This window comes from Hippocampus bargibanti, linkage group LG14 (genome assembly GCF_051943395.1).
Source record: "Hippocampus bargibanti isolate YZ-2025 linkage group LG14, ASM5194339v1, whole genome shotgun sequence".
Taxonomy (NCBI): domain Eukaryota; kingdom Metazoa; phylum Chordata; class Actinopteri; order Syngnathiformes; family Syngnathidae; genus Hippocampus; species Hippocampus bargibanti.
In genome coordinates this window covers 13,212,235-13,230,648 of record NC_142747.1, presented here as the reverse complement: position 1 = coordinate 13,230,648, position 18,414 = coordinate 13,212,235, and the positions used below count along the sequence as shown (strand labels likewise).

Genomic DNA, 18,414 nt, shown 5'->3' with positions numbered 1-18,414 from the left:
AAAGGTTTCTTCAGCCATCATCTGTACTTCTTTGAAGGTGTCAGACGTTTCGCTTCTTATCCAAGAAACTTCGTCAGCAAACTAAAGTCTTACTGGTAGTTTAGGCCCTATATATATATATATATATATATATATATATATATATATATCCCTACTGTCCAGCCATGGCGGTGCCGGACTCTGCTATGATAGGTCCCTGCTCTCAGGTTGGGGGGAGCAGAGGACTACTCCCTGCAACACCACTGAATGTTCCTATTGTTCTGACTAACGACTGGCCTGATTGCCCCACTTCGACCGGTATCACCTCATCAGTATGACTAATCCTATGTTGCCTAAGCAGGCTATTGTATGAACGATCCAAATTGAACCTCACCCCACCAAACCGGTTTAATGAAGGATTTAGTTGTTTTATGAAAATGGTCATGGCGGAAGGCCTTTTAATTGCCTTTTAAACGACCAACACCTGTGCAGTTGCAGGCGGGACCCTACAGTGTCACCGCTTGGCCGCAAACCGAAACGTGACAGCGCACAAAAAAATAAAATACAATAAAAATAATACCGTAGGTTTGCTTTATAACAATTTAAAGTGGCTTTAATAATGCTTGTTGCTAGGTCCAAGATGCATGGACCTGGGGGACATCAACAGTGTTTGGTTGTCTCTACATCTTCTTTTCCTTTCGGCTTTTCCCTTTAAGGGTCACCACAGCAAATCAATGTCCTCCATCTTCAATGGTTTGATTCGCATATGTGTTTTGGCCCAGCTTTTACGTCGGACACAACCCTCTGTATTTATTCGGGATTGGAACCGGCACAATCAGACACTGGCTCGTGTCCCTTTGTGGCTACAGTAAATGCTGATTAGTAACCAGTTCTGCTATGCAGAACTGGAACTATGTAGTCTTTGTGTGCTTCACCTTGAGCAAGTCATTTACTTCCTGTGCTACTCTCTGGATACTTAAACAGCTCCCACACAACTGTTCGGGGTATTTAAGTCAAAGTCAAAGTCAGCTTTATTGTCAAATATGCTAATATGTATGACATACAGCACAGATGAAATTACTGTCCTCTCGGACCCAGCATGCAAGGCACTTATAATTACTTTAACAAACATAATAAACATGAAAACGCCAATTTGCCGGGAGAGGGGAGCCGCTGCGTGCGTTTATACACCAATTATGCAAAGGAAGACAAACTGAACATAAAACATGATTCTTCTTCAAGTTCAAATTGTCAGTCCTGAAATCCATACATAATTAAATCTTGTTTGATGATGTTTATAAGAGGTTGACAAAATCCTTTGAAGTGTTTGCACAATTCTAATTTCACACACTTTTGCTACAAATATTTACCTGTTTTGCCACATGGAACAGGTCGGGTTGAGCAGACACGTACTGTATAATAGGGTGTTTTGGTTATACCTGTCGCCATTTTACTACAGCAGGAGGAAACGTTGCAAGCTGAAGCGAGGTATGGAGAGTTAGAAACACTGATGGCATATTTTTTTGTAGTTTGTTATATTATGACCTGTGGCTTTTGTGAGAATAAGCAGATGGGAATATGGAGGGATGAATATATTATGGGCAACGTTGCATGTTTAGGATTCACTGTTTCATAAAAAGTGTGGGTTTGAACGAAAAAGTAAGATACGAAATGAAGGGAATGTATTCATGCAGGTAAAATGTGACGGTTTGTAATATTTGGGATTTAAGATGCTATTTACCTGTGTTTTCGCTTGCAGTGCTCACGATTAACTTAACATTTGCAGCAATTGAACTCAATGTTGTTCCCTTGCTGTAAAAAAATATTTGCCCTCGTCTCACATTATTTTTTTTTCCCACTGCTGATATGATTTTGGAAAAAATCCGGAATGACAGAGGATTCAATAAACGTGCACCAAGGTAGATACAGTAACAAAATGTATCATGCAAATTATGTAAAATGTGAAAAATCTGTTTTTGAAATGTGATCGATATCAAGTAAAGTTGTGAAACGTTTCATGTAAAAATATGCAAAAAGCACGCAGGAATTTATCAATAACAGGCAATGTCAAAATACACTTACATGCTGTTGCTCAATGCTTGTGAGAAAAGATTTCAACAAAAGTTGGGGAATTCTGCGCAAGGCCAAATGTTTGTAATTTTCACGTTTTTAAATGAAAGTCTTTACAGGATAACTTTCTCTTCTCTCTATGATTTGTTTTTACACAACAATTTGCACAATTTTACATAATAGTTTCATGTTTTTAGTTTTCCTGAACTGCTCATCAAGCAACTTTAAATACTCGTACTAAGTTCATCCTGTCTACTTGATATCTAATTTAAAGCAGATTCTTTACTTACAGACAGTGTAGGTGTTCAAATACCTGACATGTTTCGGTGTCTACTTCCGCCTTCTTTAAATACTTACTTTAAATACTGTATGTGTCATGTGTTGGGAGTAAAAGAAGATTTAATTCACATTTTACTTTTAGGAAATGTACAAGGAAAAACGCCAAAATGTACTTAAGGAGAGAGGACACTGGAGCAGCAAGGTGGAGTATCTTCTGGCCATTGCTGGGAACATTGTGGGCCTTGGCAATGTTTGGAGGTTTCCGTATTTGTGCTACAAAAATGGTGGAGGTAAGCAAGTCGGCACTTCTTCCAAAGGGTGTACATGTCACATAAATCAGTGTCACATCCAGGTGCATTCCTGGTGCCGTATCTCGTATTTGTGGTGACGTGCGGCATCCCCCTCTTCCTTTTGGAGACCGCCGTAGGCCAACATACCCAAGAGGGCGGCATTACCTGCTGGAGGAAACTGTGCCCCCTGGCTGAAGGTGTTCACTGTGCAACACTCGTTTAACTGCCACTCACTAATAGCAGTCCCCAAACGCTTTGCCCCACGGACTGTTTTAATGTCTGTCAATATTGCCAGGGCCAAGGCTTTAAGGTGTAATACAAAAAAATAATAATATGATATCACCTGTTGTTGTCTTTGTAAACAAAATAAACGGGAATACTTGATGAGTATAAACGGCCCCATTTGACCGTATAATCATGCCTTTAAAATACGATACACAACAGACACAAAGTGCACAAAAAAGAAGACTCACCATCGTCGCATATTATGCCGAATGGACTGTATTGGGAATCTTCTGTTGAAATAAATCCCTATTTTAAGCAGGATCCCTGAAACAAATAATTTAACATACATGTTAAGTTTCAGAAATTATGGTGTGTGTTAAAATAATGTGAGGATTACAAAAGTGTAAATTAGAAGTAAATAAAACACAAAAATGCTGTCATTATTTATTTATACATTCAATTAGTCTGAAAATATATCTTGTTTTTTAAATTTTCTTTCGTTTCACCTTACAAATGAACTGTCTGTATTGTGTCAATAGTTGCTTTACAAAATTACTTGTGGTCAAAATCGTGAGTCTCCCGACCAAATCGTGAGACTTAACCAGTATGATTTAACATTGAACCTCGAATTTGTGCCGTGTGCAAGGTATCGGCTATGCGGGGCAAGTAATCCAGCTGTATTGCAGCATGACCTACACGATTATTATGGCCTTGGCTATTCTCTACATGGCGTTTTCCTTCATGTCTCCACTCCCCTGGAGCAGCTGCGACAACTACTGGAACACAGGTGAGGTCTCGTAAAAGGTGTCATTTTATGACTTTGGTGAAAGCGTGGTCATCATGTGTCAAGTCAACCTGAGTCTAATTCAGACATGGGCAAACTACGGCCTGCGGGCCACATACGGCCCGTCAGGCTTTTTAATCCGGCCCGCCGAACTTGTCCAAATTATAGTAAAAACGGACTCATGACAAAAAGCTAGCGGACACCAGGGTAGACAACGCTGAAGTTGCTGGCCCCATATTATAGTATGTCAATGCCATATCTTGCATATTCCTTGAGGCAAATGTATGAACTGCTAAGGGCTATTTTTCACGTTTGAAATACATTGGGTTGTAGTGTGCTTACTGTGCTGAGGTTTGCACACACTACATTTAATGCTTTAGTATATCCGACCCAAACACTGCCTCCAAATGCTCCTGGCCTGGCCGACCCCTCTGTCAAATTTTAGAACCCATTATGGCCCGCCAGTCAAAAAGTTTGCCCAATTGTAATCCTGCAAAATCATCCCCACTTTTAATGAATCAACTGTTCTTTTTTTCTGTAACTGTAATTGGACACACTTACATCGTTTGATGTGACCCGAATATGTAACCTGTATCATGAACACACAAGATATTCCGTGTCTCTGAGTGAATACCTGCAATCATTCTTTTAGATGATTGTGTTGACATGACAAGAAGGAATCTCACCAACCACACAGAAGGAAGGTCGGCAGCAACGGAATTCTGGGAGTAAGGAAGACGATATATTAATATAACATCTTTTAAAAAAGTTCTACTTGGCATAAAATATGTCGTTTTTTTTTTAACTCGTTCAGACGTCGCCTGTGGAATATCTCATCAGGCATTGAGGAGATTGGCACTATCAGGTCTGAGATACTTTTGAGCCTTGTTGCTGGCTGGATCGTTTGTTACTTCTGCATCTGGAAAGGCATCAAATCAACTGGAAAGGTGAAGTCCATCAAGGGGGACCAAATACAAACTTGTGTAAATACCCAAGCAGTCTTGTAACCCTCCATTTGTCCAGGCGGTGTACGTCACTGCCACATTCCCTTATGTGATGCTCTTGATCCTTTTGATCCGAGGACTCTCTCTGCCGGGAGCCAGACAAGGGGTGGAGTTCTACCTTCTGCCCGATCCGACGCGACTCACAGACCCTGAAGTAGGAACAGTAGTATATGCTCGTCTCAAAGATTAAGCCATGCAAATTTCAGCAGATTGAGTAATACATCCTAATTAGGTTGATTAATGTATTAAATGTTGTAATGTAATGGAACATCAATCATGAATACAAGAGAAAATTGACATATAAATGTGCTAAAGTATGCATGTATATTGTCCCTATTCATAAAGTTGTGAAAATAGATAATATAGCAATATATAAAGTTTGTTTGTATTTAGATGTGTTCCTTTTCTTTTATAATTGATATCAAATTATGTATTGAATATTAATACATCGCAAGGGGTAGGACTAAATATGTTTTTATACTTCTTCTTACTCCTTTGATCATATAATTGTGCTGTTTGATGACTGTTTTCCATTTTTACAAATTTCCTTTACTCAATTGCTTACTGTATACAGTATGTTTCTATTTTCAATCAACAATAAAACAAAAAAGTAGGGCTGTAAATTACACGTATTGTGACAAAAGAAAAATGCATTTTCCGGGTCTCTTTTTAAACAGGTGTGGTTGGATGCCGGCTCCCAGATCTTCTTCTCGTACAGTCTTGGTGTGGGCACCCTGACTGTACTGGGCAGCTACAACACGAGGAGAAACAATTGCTACAAGTTAGTGTCACAATGAAGCAACACAATAGGGGTGCAGAGAACATATTGTAAGAGAATTTTTGATTTGAGCTGCCCTTTCATAGTTTTAGTCCGAGTGGTTGAGAAATGTTTTTTTTTTTTTCCAGGGATTGCTTTTGGCTGTGTTTGCTGAACAGTTTGACCAGTGTGGTCGCTGGCTTTGCTGTATTCTCGGTCCTGGGATTCATGGCTCACAAGCAAGGTGTTCCTATCGCAGAAGTGGCCGAGTCAGGTGAACTTGACATCTACTCAAGTCTCACTCTTATAAAAGGAAAAAACAGGGAAGGCAAGACGAGTTAAAAAATGTACCCCATTGCAGCAACGTCTGTCTCTTATGCAGAGGTGAGCCATGGATTTCATTGCTAGGCCTCTAGTAGTGCTACATCTGAATCAATCCAGACTGAAAAAAGTGTGGTGTTATTTACTGCAAGTCCACTAGAGGGTACCATTAGCCAGGAATTAACTGACCAACCTTTCTGAGTGATGTCCATTTTTCTTGAAAAGTCTGTCTTGAAAATGGCTTTAACAATAAATCTCCAACCAAATCAATTTCTTCTCCATCAGCCATTGTGGGTTGACAAAATTACTATTAAATTAAAATTATGCCATTCGCTACCGATACGATGTGCTGCCAGTATGCTCTTGTCACGAGGTGCTTGTGATGAGAGCAATTTTCATAAACTATGATTGGCTCGTGACTAGCCAATCATAATGGAGAAACTATGATTGACAAGTCACTAGCCAATCATAGTTTGCAAAAAACTCTGATGCTGCCCAGCGCCTGCAAGAAGGTGTTGGTACAATTTTGGGTTGCTAACTCGAAATCTGATTGGTTAGGGCATTAGTTTCAGTGTCATCGACACATTTAATGCGACAGGGTCCGCTGATTGTGAATGTGTCCAGGTAGATTTCTGACCCTGGTAACAAATAATGGCTGAAATGTGATTGTAATTTACAACAGATTGTTTTCTTACAGTGTTTTCTAGGTGTTCAATTACCTGACATGTTTCGGAGTATACTTCCGCCTTCGTCAGAGTGTCACGGATGTTGTTGTCTGTAAGAAAAGAATCTGTTGTAAATTAGATATCAAGTAGACAACTGAAATGTGATTGGTTAACTGCTTAAAATGCGAAAACACACATTTGGAAGCAGCTCAACAGGGGAAATGTAATTAAATGAAGCTGAAAGACAATTTGGAATTATTTGATAACAATTCATGGACAAAATATAATTAACATCAGTCTGTGATTCAGATATTTTTAGGCCAGCAGAGAAGGCTTTGCAGGCCTTAACGGTCCACCACTGCTCTTACGTACTGGTAAAAAATGTAGTTCACATTTTTAATTTGTAAAATGGCTTCAAATGACTTCTACTGAGCGTATTTTAATGAGATTCCACCGCATATAGCTATATTTTACGTTTTAAGACTCGCACTGAATATTCCGCAAGTCTTGTTTTTGAGTTGGTGACGAGTCCTCACCCTACGTCACTGAAGGAACGGCCCTCAGCGAGAAAGGACATATCTTGCATCACCTCAATGCATTTTGCAATACTTTGTTTGGTCTGAAAACATGTTGATCCGTGTTGATGGCGAAATTAGAAGGAAAACATATAAAACACACAATAACGCGATGGTGAATCCTTGTGTGTGGCACCGAGCATCTATTTGATATTCACTGACAAATTGTAATTAATTAATCAGCTCGTTTCCACTGAGCTTTCCATGGAGCTTTGTCGCCCTCTTCGGCTTCTTTTTGGTACTACATTTTCCCCCTCAAAACGGCATGGAATAAATTATTTAATCGCTTGCAAACATGTATGCTTTCCTCTTCAGAACTATTTGAATCATATCCATAACTGGATGTGTAACAAGAAAGCATATTCTCCGAATCTGAAGCCATTGTTTTGATTCTCCAGCAATGCAAGACGTCTTGGCGTGACGTCAAAAACTGGGGGCGGGACTTTCTGAAAATGCCCAATTCGCAGCTCAATTTTTTTGCACATTTTGGACACTAAGTAATTTTTATTGGTGTTTTGCATTTCAATAAAACTATCATACTGTGTGTTTTGGGTACTTTAGATGCTATAAAACATTTTTCTGATGTCAGTTAGGAAACAAAAAAGTGACGTCGGTTGTCCTTTAAGGGTAAATTGTTCAAATGAGTGGTTGTCCTCACTATTATTTATTTTGATTTCATATTTGAAAATGTATTTTATATCTTCATATTCAAACGATAGCTGTATTTCTATATTTGTGTTAAAAAAAAGATCATTGCTGATTACAATTTTAAATAAAAGAGATTAAATGAAATTATTTTCACCTTTTTTACAAGTGTTGTTTTTGGCAGCCATTTAAATTTTTGTCTTTCGTTTTAGTCACACTGGAGTCATTTGACTTGGTGATAGTCGACGAAAATCCTCCTTTCTCAATAAACCATCCCTCCAAGTATACTTATTTCCCCCAGCTCGGTTGTACAATGAGGTGAAAATAACAAGTGGCCAGTAAATCTGGGAAATATAAATATACATAAAATATTGCTCAGACATTTGTCCCTTTCATCTTTTCTAGGTCCAGGCTTGGCGTTTGTTGCGTACCCACAGGCGCTGTCCATGATGCCGTTGCCAAACCTGTGGTCTTGCTGCTTCTTTGTCATGCTCATTCTCCTCGTCTTGGACACGCAGGTTTGACTCCTGATTCCCCGATCAGTGTTCTGTGAACGTTCTCATCACTGCGCACAAGAAAATTATCCAATGTCAAGAAATTGCAAATTTCCCCATTGTGGGATAAATAAAGGTTTTCTGATTCTGAAAAAAAAATCCTGATCTAGGTTTCAGTGAGGTGATATTTTTACTTGAACGGGTGCAACTGACTGAAGGGGTATGACGCAATGAGTTTCTCATTGCTCTAAAACATGAATGAACTTAAAGTGGAATTTGGTTTGATTTGATGAACTCACAATTTTTAAATGAAAATCTATTTCCCCATTCAAATAATTTGTTTATACCACAAAAAACATTGTGATGTTGTGGCTCTGCACTCTCTCCAGTTTGTCGGCATTGAGGTGGTGATGACGTCATTTACGGACGTATTTCCTACAGTGATGCGTCGGCCAGGCAGGCATGAAGGTTTCCTCCTGCTCTTCTGCCTCGTGTGTTTCCTCTTGCAGCTCAACATGACTACAATGGTGGGAGTTGTAGTTTTTTTTAAATTGCAGAAATAAATATTTGCTGAAATGGTAGGCGTGTATTATGATGATGATGGATGAGAAGGTTTCTTCAGCCGTCATCTGTACAAAAGTGAAGGTTTCGGACGTTTCGCCTCCTATCCAAGAGGCTTCGTCAGCGAACTAAAGTCTGACTGGTCGTATCGGCCCCATTTATATATCCCTAATGTCCAGACCTGGTGGCGCCGGACACAGCTATGATAGGTCCCTACTCTCAGGTTGGGGGGGGGGGGGGGGGGGGGGGGCGCGGGACCCCCCCCTGTGGCCCCACTGATTGTTCCTACATTCCTGACTAACGATTGGCCGATTACACCCACTCCCCCCGGTATCACCTCATCAGCATAACGACCCTCATCAGCATTGCGAAAGTTGCCTAACCTGTTTTGCCTGAGCAGGCTATTGTATGAACGATCCAAATTGAACCTCACACCACCAGACCGGTTTAATGAAGGATTTTGTTGTTTTATAAGAATCGCCTCTTTTACCCCCCTTTCAAACCATCTATGTTCTTTCGCTAAGATTTTAACCTCATTGTCGTCAAATGAGTGGTTGCTAGCTTTTAGGTGCAAATGTACTGCCGATTGAGGCCCACTAGTATTTTCCCTGCGATGTTGATAAAGTCTTTTTTGAGAATTTGTTGAGTCTCCCCAATGTACTGCTCTTTACAATTTTCATTCTTACAATGTATGGAATAAACTACATTACTTTGTTTTTCATTTGGTAGCCTATCTTTTGGATGCACTAATTTTTGCCTTAACGTGTTTATCGGTTTGAAATAAGTAGGAATTTTATGTTGCCAAAGGACTCTTTGTAATTTTTCAGAAACTCCTGCAATGTACGGTACTGCTACTCCTCTCCTTTTAGAATCGACTGAGAGCTTACACAGACGTATGATGATGATGATGATGATTATTATTATTATTAATAATAAATAATAATAATAGTATTATTATTATTATTATTATTATTATTTTTATTATTATTATTATTAGTATGTGGCCATCAAGTACAAGTAATTCTTCCGGATTTTCTCCTCAGGGAGGAATGTACATCTTCCAGATGTTCGACTACTATGCTTGCAGTGGAGCCTGCCTTCTCCTTCTTTGTGTGTTTCAAAGCCTGGCAGTGGGATGGATATTTGGTAGGTTGACGGGTCAAGTGTTGGTTTATTTATGACTGATTAGGAAAATGAATTACAGATCTGGTCACCCTTCATCAAGGAATTTGATGTGCGAGTCAATGTAGATAGTTGACACCAGCATGTAGCTGTGTGCTTGTGAAAAATGATCACAGCCAAAATTGTAATCAACCATTATTTTATTTCTAGAGGCATGACAAGTCTTACAGTAGTTCTAATATGGGCTGAACTTTGTGTGCTGTTGTACTCCCACTCTAACCGAAGGCGCAGAAAGGCTCTGCGGCATCATCGAGGAGATGACAGGCAATCGTCCCAACCGATTCTTCAAGATCTGCTGGCGCTACGTTACCCCCTTGCTTTCACTGGTGAGTGGGACTTCTCATTGTTCAAGTTCGAGTTGTAATGTGTGAGTTGGCTACCACATTTGATTGATCACCATTAACAAATATACACGCAGCGGTTCCCCTCTCCCGGCAAATTGCCGTTTTCATGTTTATGTTTGTTAAGTAATTATAAGTACCTTGCATGCTGGGTTCGAGAGGACAGTAATTTCATCTGTGCTGTATGTCATGCATATTAGCATATTTGACAATAAAGCTGACTTTGACTTTCGACTTTGATATACAATACCATTAATTAATTAATTAATTTGGAGGAAAAATGCATCTTAATTCCGAATGTATTTCATTCCTTGGTGTGCCTTTATAAATCCACTGGGATTGGTTTCCCAATTTTTGTTTAATACATTTCTCTTGTTGGTTCCTATTTTTTTTTTGTCTAGGGCACTTTTATATATTATTTAATTGGGTACAAGCCCCTCACATTCAACCGCTGGTACTTGTATCCTACCTGGGCCTATGTGCTGGGCTGGATGATGGGTCTGTCCTCTATTCTGCTGGTACCGAGCTGGGCGCTGTACAAGCTGTGCACTGCCAAGGGAAACTTCAGTCAGGTGGGCCAAGATTTGCAAAGTGAAAGAACAGCCATGATTTCCTTGATTGTAAAAAAAATCATTGCTTCGCTATCTGTGGAAATTATTTTGCCATATCTTGTTAAACATCATTGTCATTTGACTCCATTTGATAGCGTCTACGTGGCCTTTGCTTTCCCAAACCACCTGAGGACTTGCAGGCCCGAAACAGCGAGGAAATGCTGCAACACACAGCTGAGATTGATTCATAAAAAACAAACAAACAATCAAACACAGGTGAACTGCATTCAAGTTAAGTCTCAAAATTTGGTCGTGAGACTCGAGATTGTGACCACAATACTCACTTTATAAAGCAACTATTGCCACAATAGAGACAGTTCATTTGTAAGTTGAAACAAAAGAAAATGTAAAAAAACAAAAGAAAATGTTATACTAATTGAATGTATAAATAAACAATGAAAGCATTTTTGTGTTTTATTTACTTCTAATTGACACTTTTGTAACACACATTATTTTAACATGCACCACAGAGTCGTGAGTACGAAAATCTCCCTATTTATAATTTCTGAAACTTAACATGTATGGAACTGCTTCCAAACTGCCCAATAGATATAAATGTTCATCATTCTAAAACAACAACATATCTCATGCCATTGGTTATAACGAGTAGCGGCACGTGTATTTGGGCCTTCAGTAGTGCTACGTCTAACTCAATCCAAGCTATAACTGTCAATAAAAAGTGTGTCGTGGTTTACTAGACTAACTTGAGGGTCCCATTAGCAAGGAAATAACTTATGAAGAAAGAAATACCGCCATTAAACTGTTCGTGTTTTTACCATGAACGCGTGGATTCATGATATGGGGTCACAAGTCGCTCAGAGAAAATTGAACAGGATTGTGAAGCATTACCGACCTTTCTAAATGATGTCCATATTTTTTTTTTAAAAGTCCGTCTTAAAATGGCGCTAATAGCAAATCTGCAAACAAATCCATTTCTTCTCCTGCTTCAGCTATTGTGGATTGACAAAACCGCAATTAAATCTTGTAACAGATAGCGCTAGCGAGCCGTGCCCACTCGGCTCTTGCCACGCGATGCTGGTGTATTCTATGATTGACTGGTGACTAGCCAATCATAGTTTGCGAAACCTCTGACGTAACCCAGGCCTGCGAGTAGGACCTACGCGTTACCAACTCGAAATTTGGTAAAAGCAACAGGTTATTGACACCGCATTTAATGCGACAGGGCTCACAGAACTGATTGTGAACGGGTCCAGGTAGATTTCTGATCCTAGTAACAAATGATGGCTGAAATGTGATTGGCTAATTGCTTAAATACGAAAACACACATCTGGAAGGAGCACAACAGGGGGAAAGCAATGAAAGGAAGCTGAAAGACAGTTTGGAATTATTTAATAAGAATTTATGGATATAGTACAATTAATCAGTCTGTGATGCAGATATTTTTAGGCCAGCAGAGAAGGCCTTGCAGGCCCAAATGGCCCACCAATGTTTAGAACATGGTTTGCTAATCTCAGATCTTTTATTTTGTAGTCACTGGGCCGACTACGGGGCAGCCCAAATGTTATTACAGTATTTTTTTTTTTTTTTTTTTTGCTGTGTAGCCATAGCAACTGAGGCTCTCCTGCCTGTGGTGTAATTTATAGAATATCTACCTTCAATCCAAAGCATTATACTGGACAGGAAGTCCTCCATGAATGGATGCTAATTTTGTCATCTTGTCATTAACAGAACATGAACACACACACACAACCTTTTTAATTTTTATTTTTAGTAGGCAAGTTGTCTAGCTGCAGGCTTGCATCGATTATCCTCAAATAAACTACTTCCATGAATACTCCCCCTCTGCACCCTCCATATATATTTATATGCATAGTATGTTGTGGCAATGATGGCTCAGCCCCATCTACAAAATGTCACGGGACTAGAAATATGAAGAGCTGCACTTTCCCCCCGCCCCATCCTTTGACTCCTCTGCAACACAATCATCTTCACTGACTCGGTCCTTCGATCAAGGGACAATAGCCGGTTGATTCTTACTGCTCCCACAGTTCGAGTTCAATGTGTCTGGGGTTTTACATTTGCTGCGTTTCTCACGGCCCCGTGGGAGAAAGGCGGCCTTGTCCTCTTCCCATTTGCAGCATCAGAATTGCTTCGCCCCGTTTCACTCAAACACAGGCAGCGCCAAACTATAAAAATGCACAGGCGTTGTGTTATATTACTTTATTCATCTTTTGTACAATGTAATTACAATACAAATATGTAGGTTTAAATACAAAAAAAAATCTGTAAATAAAGATTAAAAATAAACTCCACTGTTTTCTGTTATGTCACTAAACTAGTTCATGAGGTCATTGAGTTTGCTTTGTTGCAATTAGTCTACATATAATTTAGAGGTCGTGTAAACAAGTGCAGTGAAAGAATATATTTTCAGCCAACGATAAAATAGTTAAAATAAAATCTTGTTTCGTATACTTGGATTTGTTGAGTAGAGACTGGGAGGGTAATAAAATTTGAATAAGAAAACAAAGCACCTGATAATTGGGAACTTCTCGTTCTGAAATGATTTCTGTTTACAAAGCAGCCTATCAAATAGCATCACTGCCTCATTGAAAAATGCTTTATAAATTAATCTTACTAAAACAAGAATGGAACATTGTCAGTGACTTTTCATATAGTAATTGAATTTCCACTGTTTTAAAGCACCTAAAAAAAGTTCTCCATTCAAAATAGATCTTCATGGTGCCAAACATTTTCCAAGACTTGATGGCCTAACTGGCGTTTTGAGTTTCGACATAAAAGGAGTCTGGCATATTTGGTAAAGCTTGCTGATCAAACTGTAAATACGGAATGAAAAAAATAAACACCGAAAAAGGATTCTTCGCAACATAAGTTTGAGCGGATTGGAGGAGCAAGATTTGGAGATGGAGGTGGCGGATGCTCCGTTTCGCGGGTAAGGCGACAAAAGTGTCTTTTGTTCTCAGATTTTCACACACTCTTGTCTTGTCGTCATCTCATATTCCTTTCCTTTATCCCTCTCGCTCTCATGGAAAAACAACCACGTTGCTCTGTTCTTGCTAAGCCTTCCTCCCGGCTCCTCCTTTCTTCATTTCCTGCTATCCATTTGGACACATTCGTGTCCTCATCGGCCTCTATGATTTTTTTTTGTCTTTAAAAGCAGCGTAACGGATTGATGTAGTCAACACAATTGAGCAATATTGATTCTTGTCCACCCTGTAATTAAAAACAGTCAATATGGGGAAGGTAGTGCATCACATTTGTCATCCTTGAGTATTCTGGAAAAGGTGGATGGCGTCTGCCAACTGTCTGTGTTGGATATTCTTTGAACATTGTCGCGACAGAAATGTCCAAAAGCGATAAAATAAAGTTCTATTGATTTGTCTGAAAAATAAATGATTCAAGCCACTATCTACACTTGCGAGGCGACACATGATACGTTTCATCCGTGGGGATTTGATTCCCGTTCCATGCCTGGACTTGCATCTTTTTTGCCCAATTAAATAGATGGCCAACCTATGTGGTCCTGTTTATTTCGCTGATCTTTCTTAAGAGTTCAGCAAAAATAAATACAGTGAGACCTCAACTTACAAACACCTTATCTTACAAACTTTTCGTCTTACAAACGTCAAATTTCTGAAAATTAAATCTTATAATACGCACTATTTTCATAATACACACCCATCACGGCTGGCGGAGTGATCTTCGGCGGAAGCACACGACCGAACAGCACCAGAGGTTAAGTTAACAACAGTCCTTATGAGCCTTATGAGCCTAGCAAGCCATCAACGACCATCAAAAAGGTAAATAAAACTATTTTACAGCGGTTTATTTCTCTAATTACAGTCCTCATGTAATGTGCCTCTCTTTCCAAACAGCAGTTCTCTTTGACCTTCGACCGCCAACGCTATTACATCAAGCCATCAATGACCATTGCGAATGTAAATAAAGTGACTTTATGATACAATGCAGTGTATTTCTTTCATTACAATACAATAGCACATTTATTATACATAGAATTAGGTATGTTGTGTGTATTTTTAAGGCTTATTTAGTTGAAAAGTATATTTTATGGAAACCCGGGAACGGATTATTCCCATTTTAATGGTTTCCTATGGGATTGTTTTTTTTTTTTTTTTGAGATACACACTTTTTGCCTTACGCACTGTCATGATGCCAAAAGAAATGTTAAATGATTTTGTGTTTTCTGGATTTTGGATGGGAGAAAGGTACGCATTTCTCCCCATCCAAAACAGTAGAGTTGGGCGACCACTAATTAACTCTGAGAAGGTGATTGCAACCACCTGGGAATGGCCAATTGCCGCTGGGACCCGATTGGCCAGAAGCTCAGGTGAAGCACCTTTAAAGCCAGACTGTGCGAGTCACTTGGAGGAGGAAGAAGAGGGACAAAGGACAACCTGGAGAGCAGTGTTACCTGAGGTCTGCCGAAAACTGATATCAACTTCAAATAAAGAAAACTCACAATACCCTTCCTGCATCTGGCTGAGTGAACTTTTATCAACTTTCCACCTGCTTGCTGTTTCGCCGCACGACACACTCTGTCTGGGAACCAATTGAGTTCGTAAATTGAGGTCTCACCGTATACAGGATTAAAACTCTTTCCAAGAAACACTTCAAGAAATTGAGTAAATCAATAAAATGTGTCAAAATAAAACAACAAATACAATCATATTGGCAATAAATCATTACTACTGAACAGTGAGCCTTCCTAGGTTGTGGCTATATAAAAAGTCTACACACCCCTTTCAAATGCCATTTTCTAAAAATGAGACCAAGTTAGATTTTTTTGCCACCAATAAAGTGACCGAGTAACTGAACAACTCGGTTAAAAAACATGTCAGAGTGAAACAACGATCAACTAAAGACAATGTGGTTGCATAAGTGTGTATGTACCCCCTCCCAAAACCGGGAACGTATTTATATTCAACCACGTGTATTTATTTTTACTTCCCCGTCTTCAACTTTTTTTTTGTTTTATTGGGTTGTCTTGAGAGATCATGTTAATGTTTGAAAAAGTTTTGCAGGGGTGTGGAGACATTTTGTATCCACTATACATCCATGAACAAGAAAGAGCATCAATGTGGACATTAGTCAAAGCAAGAATTATTTCCATTCCCCACAACAAATTCTGCCAAAATCAGCCAACGGGATTGGAATGCATCTGGAATGTCACCTTTGTAAGAAAGCAATCACGGAGCGTGTCGCCGAATGACAAGGGACATTGAAAGAAAGTAAAGACAGAGTGAGGAAAGAGGCGGTCACTCGGTGATGTGGCAGGATTTGTATCATCACACAAAAAGATGTAGAAAGCTCCCGGTGGCAGCCCAGCACAATCTGCAAAGCTCTCATTGGAGCCTCAAGAAAGTAACATCATTATGGTGTAGATCAGTGGTGTCAAAGTCATTTTTGCCGAGGGCCACATTGTAGTTATGGTTTCCTCTCGAGGGCCGTTATGAATTTGGGGAACCCATTAGAATGTTTAATCCCCTCCACATATTACATATAGAGCGCACAATAAATTAACGAAGAACTAGTTTTCAAATCTGAAGTCAAGAATAATGACTGTTATTGTGGTTTACATCCAAAAATCAGAAATTTTGGTTAGGATTTTAGCACACATCATGGAATTTCACAAGATTGATTTGCTTTCGCGGGCCGAATAAAATGATGTAGCAGGCCAGATTTGGCCCCCGGGCCTTGACTTTGACACCTGTGGTGTAGATACTCCACGAGAGAGCTATTGGTGGGATGCTAGGCTGCCACAATTTTTCAAGACCTGTGTATACCATTCAAATCAGGGATGCTTGAATTAGCACAAAGCGTTCCTTTTTGCTCCTCATTTTACAGCTCAATCTCAAAAGTCTTCTGCAGGTTGTTCGAAAACGGATTGGCTGCAGCTGTTGCATTTTTGCTTCCGGGTACCAGAGCTGCTGGTTTGGTGTTGGTGCTCTCCAGAGCCGCCCACTTGGCCTCAAAACGCTCATCGTCTTGGGAATTACTGGTCACTGGAGCAGTCAGCTGGCTTCCTTCTGGCGGCCAGCTACTAGCGTTGCCGCTATTGCCGCCGCTGTTGGAGTTGCCGTTGGGAAGGGCTGCGGAGGCGCTGCCGTGCATCGGCAGCCCATTCAGGGCAGTTGAAAGTGGAAGGGTGGCTGGAAACGGTGTGGAAAACCCCCCAGTCGGCACTCCTGAGTAAGGGTGGTGAGCGCTGCCCTTCGAGCCTCCGACCCCGGCGCCAGTGCCGGATGAGCCCGTGGCCGTGCAGAAGACATTGGCCACCATTTGCGAAGGCGTGATTCCGACGACGGGTACGCTGACATTTGGGTAGGTCATACTGCTCGCCAAGCCCGGCATGTAGTTTTGCAAGGGAACAAAACCCGGTTGCACGGGCTGGACGGCGAACGCGCCCACGGCAGCCGACGTCGCGTCGAAGGCCAAAGGGAAGGGCTGCAAAATGCTTGGGAGGGAACCTCGGGGTCCCGGGACCACGGGCTGGATCAGTGGTGCTCCTGAAATACTTGGACCAGACATGGTGGGAATGGACATTGAAGGCAAAGACATTGGGGGGCTTGAAATCGGAGGTCCGGGTATGAGGGGAACCGACGAGATGGACATCGGTGGAAGGGGCATCAGTGCTTGAGCTGAGATAACAGAAGTGCCGGAGATGAGCGGCTTCGACATGGAAAGTGTAGACACCGGCGCCAGACTTGGTGTCTGCTGACCCGAGACAGATGGCGGACCCGGAATGGTGGGGATGGCGGGACCTGGGGGGTTCTGTTGGGACATGACTGCCTTGGAGACTTCTTCTAGCCATCTTTCCGCCTCGGATGGTGTACGTTTATGCCCACTCTGCATCAGCGCCGACACCGCCGGAGGGGAGTGACGAGGAGGATCTGGCTGAACCCACGAAGACGTCGCTAAAGGGGTAAAGCAAAGGATTGATGGCATTTATGGAAGTTATCTCATTCGCTGCCATTCTCGAATGTATTCAGGAATTGACAAGTGTGACGTGAAGCACCATTCCAGATTTTGCTCGGGTTTTGTTTTTTTCTTGCAGGGGTGCCGATAAAGCGCTGGTCAGACCTCTGTCAATGTTTTTCCGAGCTTCAGCTGTTGTTAAAGCGCTATATGAATCAATATGTATGTATTGTATTTTGTACAGCCGCCTCCATTTCAGCCTCAGATAATCCTAGACCTATATAATTTAAGAATTAACCATTTTTGTTCTAATGAAAGAAGAGAGTCTAAGGCAGGGGTGTCAAAGTCATTTTTGTTACGGTTTCCTCTCAGGGGCCGTTATGAAATTGGACAAACCATTAAAATGTCTAATCCCCTCCACTTTTACATTTAGAGCGCACAACAAATTAATGGATAACTACTTTTCAAATCAGAAGTACAGAATAATACCCGTTATTGTGGTTTGCATGGGAAAATTTGAAATATGGATTAGGAGTTTAGCAAGCATCATGGTGATTGACATGCTTTATATGCTTTGGCGGGCCGAATAAAATGATGTGGCGGGCCGGATTTGGCTCCTGGGCCTTGACTTTGACACCTGTGGTCTAAGGTTTCTTATTCTGCATTGAATATTTATGTAGTCCTAAAACGCAATGTTCTCTCTTGCAATTTTAGTG

The 18,414-nt window shown here is 40.6% G+C and overlaps 2 protein-coding genes across 5 annotated transcripts in view; one reads left to right on the top strand and one right to left on the bottom strand.

The window, feature by feature from the left end:
- The first annotated feature begins 162 nt into the window (after positions 1-162).
- Positions 163-11,182, top strand: LOC148888384 (sodium- and chloride-dependent GABA transporter 3-like). Its single transcript, XM_089014369.1, has 15 exons — positions 163-1,467; positions 2,471-2,618; positions 2,681-2,815; positions 3,490-3,630; positions 4,280-4,355; positions 4,442-4,574; positions 4,651-4,785; positions 5,309-5,412; positions 5,538-5,662; positions 8,000-8,112; positions 8,478-8,615; positions 9,693-9,795; positions 10,057-10,157; positions 10,574-10,744; positions 10,879-11,182. Exons 2-15 carry the CDS (start codon positions 2,474-2,476, stop codon positions 10,972-10,974), a joined length of 1,716 nt encoding a protein of 571 aa, XP_088870495.1. The 5' UTR covers positions 163-1,467; positions 2,471-2,473; the 3' UTR covers positions 10,975-11,182.
- Positions 11,183-12,949: 1,767 nt separating this feature from the next.
- Positions 12,950-18,414, bottom strand: part of numbl (NUMB like endocytic adaptor protein) — a 51,156-nt gene continuing 45,691 nt past the window's right edge. For all 4 annotated transcript variants that reach the window (XM_089013979.1, XM_089013978.1, XM_089013976.1 and 1 more), the window contains exon 9: positions 12,950-17,697. In XM_089013979.1, the coding sequence (XP_088870105.1) occupies positions 16,622-17,697 (1,076 nt within the window). In that variant the 3' untranslated portion in view covers positions 12,950-16,621. The remainder of the gene's footprint in view (positions 17,698-18,414) is intronic.